This window comes from Tarenaya hassleriana, unplaced genomic scaffold, assembly GCF_000463585.1.
Source record: "Tarenaya hassleriana unplaced genomic scaffold, ASM46358v1 Cleome2651, whole genome shotgun sequence".
Taxonomy (NCBI): domain Eukaryota; kingdom Viridiplantae; phylum Streptophyta; class Magnoliopsida; order Brassicales; family Cleomaceae; genus Tarenaya; species Tarenaya hassleriana.
In genome coordinates, this window is record NW_010965909.1 from 1 (window position 1) to 1,017 (window position 1,017).

Consider the following 1,017-nt stretch of genomic DNA (forward strand, 5'->3'; position numbering starts at 1 on the left):
TTCTTCTTCTTCTTCTTCTTCTGTTTTGTATTGGTCTTGTTTTCTGATGATTCGTGGCTTGTAGAAATTGGTTCGAGTAAATTTTTGGTTTTTTAAGGTTTCTTTTGTCTGAAGAACAGAAAAGGGTGTAGAAAGTTTTTGTCTGATTGTTGAAACAGAATCTCTGGAAGCCCCCTTTAGATGTCCTGTTTGAATGTATTCAGATATGGACAAAGTGAGTTTGGATTTGTCTGGTGAATATAGACTAAGATTTTGTCTCTTTGTAATCTGTTCGTGTCTGTAAATTTCTACTTGAACTGGTTTTTGCCTGTATAATACAACACTATCTGTTTCGATGCAAATTATGTCTATCAAAATGCCTCCAATCTGTCTGATGCATAATATAACTCAGATGCTGAAATTCTTATGGATTTGGACATTCTTACACTCAGGTATGTAGCTGTTGGGAACGAGCCTTTTCTGACATCGTACAACGGATCATTCGTAAACCTCACTTTCCCGGCGCTTCAGAATGTCCAAAATGCTCTAAACGAAGCTCGGTTAGGACACGTCAAGGCAACGGTTCCTTTGAATGCCGACGTATATGATTCACCGGCCAATAACCAGGTGCCATCTGCAGGAAGGTTCCGACCCGATATCATCAGTCAGATGACTGAGATTGTCGATTTTCTCGGCAAGAACAACGCTCCCTTCACCATTAACATATACCCTTTTCTGAGCTTGTACGGAAGCAGCGACTTCCCGTTTGATTATGCGTTCTTCGACGGTCCTACTCAGATCGTGGACAACGGGATTCAGTACAATAATGTCTTCGATGCTAACTTCGATACCTTAGTCTCAGCTCTGAAAGCTATTGGTCACGGAGACATGCCTATTATTGTTGGAGAAGTCGGTTGGCCGACTGATGGTGACAAGAATGCAAATACTGGTACGGGTTACATTTCTTGAGAATCGGTATTCCTCAATCATAATATCTGATTTCGCTTTCCGGGTCTGGTTTAATCTTTTGATGCAATG

The 1,017-nt window shown here is 40.9% G+C and overlaps 1 protein-coding gene across 1 annotated transcript; it reads left to right on the top strand.

Moving 5' to 3' along the window:
- The first annotated feature begins 45 nt into the window (after nucleotides 1-45).
- LOC104817115 (glucan endo-1,3-beta-glucosidase 8-like) lies at nucleotides 46-993 on the top strand. Its single transcript, XM_019202933.1, has one exon. It carries the CDS (start codon nucleotides 406-408, stop codon nucleotides 946-948), a length of 543 nt encoding a protein of 180 aa, XP_019058478.1. The 5' UTR covers nucleotides 46-405; the 3' UTR covers nucleotides 949-993.
- The last annotated feature ends 24 nt before the right edge of the window (nucleotides 994-1,017 follow it).